The 1,352-nt window shown below is 35.1% G+C and overlaps 1 protein-coding gene across 1 annotated transcript in view; it reads left to right on the top strand.

Annotated features, from left to right (window-relative positions):
• Window positions 1–921, top strand: part of LOC137616634 (hemocyanin subunit-like) — a 4,032-nt gene extending 3,111 nt beyond the window's left edge. The window contains exons 2-3 of the mRNA XM_068346541.1: window positions 1–46; window positions 403–921. The exon at window positions 1–46 is cut by the window's left edge and continues 1,478 nt beyond it. Coding sequence (XP_068202642.1) covers window positions 1–46; window positions 403–839 — 483 coding nt within the window. The 3' untranslated portion in view covers window positions 840–921. The remainder of the gene's footprint in view (window positions 47–402) is intronic.
• Window positions 922–1,352: the final 431 nt, after the last annotated feature.

Raw genomic sequence — 1,352 nt, 5'->3', positions numbered from 1 at the left:
GATGCAAGGTGGCAGGCAATAGAACTCGACAAATTCTGGGTAAAATGTGAGTATTTCGAATGATATTCTACAAATTCTCCCCATTTTGAAAGATGATAAGCTATTTGGGAAATTCTAATAAGAGCAGTTTTAATTATCATTAAATTCAATTTATCACTTTCTTTTTCTTTACTGTACATTATTAGTGCTTGTATGAATATTAAATATCGAAAATTAGTTTGGTAGAAATAACTGATTAAACAAATACATGATTTACTGGCAACATTTTTCATAAAGCTATAAGGAAAACATTCCTATCACCAATGCTTTAGAAAAATAATATTAGATAAACTTTCAATGAATCATAAGAAATTAACATTCATTTTTTATCCCTGTGTTAACTATCATAATTATTTTTAATAGTATCCGCTGGAGACAACCACATCGTCCGCAAATCCGCTGATTCATCAGTCACCGTAGCTGATGTTCCCAGCTTCAAGACCCTCATGGAAAAGACCGAAGCTGCTCTCTCAAGCGGAGGAGACCTTGATCTCCACGAGTACGAAAGTGCTGTTGGTGTGCCAAATCGTTTCCTTCTCCCCAAAGGTAACGAAAATGGCGTGGAATTCGATTTGTACGTCTGTGTGACCGACGGTGAGAAAGACGCTGCCATTCCAGACATTCACACCAAGGAAGGATTCATGCACTACGGCTCTCATGGAGTCTACCCCGACAAGAGGCCTCATGGTTACCCCTTCGATCGCCATGTTGACGATGAACGCATCTTCGAAAAGGTCACCAACTTCCATCACACTTTGGTGAAGATCTACAACCATGGAGAGCATATTCACCATCATTAACACATTCCTACCATGATTGATTTGCTTTTAAGGTTCTATTGAGATTTAACGCAAAAAGGAATAAAATAAGATATCAAGAATATTTCTTTATTTATCTGCCCCATTGTGTGTCCAGTTTTGGAGTGTATATTCAGGCACTTGTTTTTTTATAAAGATCTATTGATATATTATAACTACAAATATACAATTTCCCAGAATAGTTACTTTAGATATTACTTTGTCAGAGATACTCAAAATCATTTCTCTCAAAGATTAATCCAATTATTATAAAACATATCTTTCAAAAAATGGATTTAGAAACTGATGACACGTGTGGTACTAACCAAATTATTTCAAAGAAACGCGTTATACACTCAGTCATCGGCTATCATGTTGAATAAGGGCAGATTTTAATATAAGTACTAATAACTCAGTTATTGGATATGAATACGTAAGTCAAAGATGAAACAAACATGAATCTCTTGATATTCTGATTGTTAGAGTCCTCGTCCAAATATGCTTCATATAAGGGGA

This window comes from Palaemon carinicauda, chromosome 22 (assembly GCF_036898095.1).
Source record: "Palaemon carinicauda isolate YSFRI2023 chromosome 22, ASM3689809v2, whole genome shotgun sequence".
NCBI lineage: Eukaryota > Metazoa > Arthropoda > Malacostraca > Decapoda > Palaemonidae > Palaemon > Palaemon carinicauda.
This window is presented reverse-complemented; position numbering and strand designations above follow the sequence as displayed.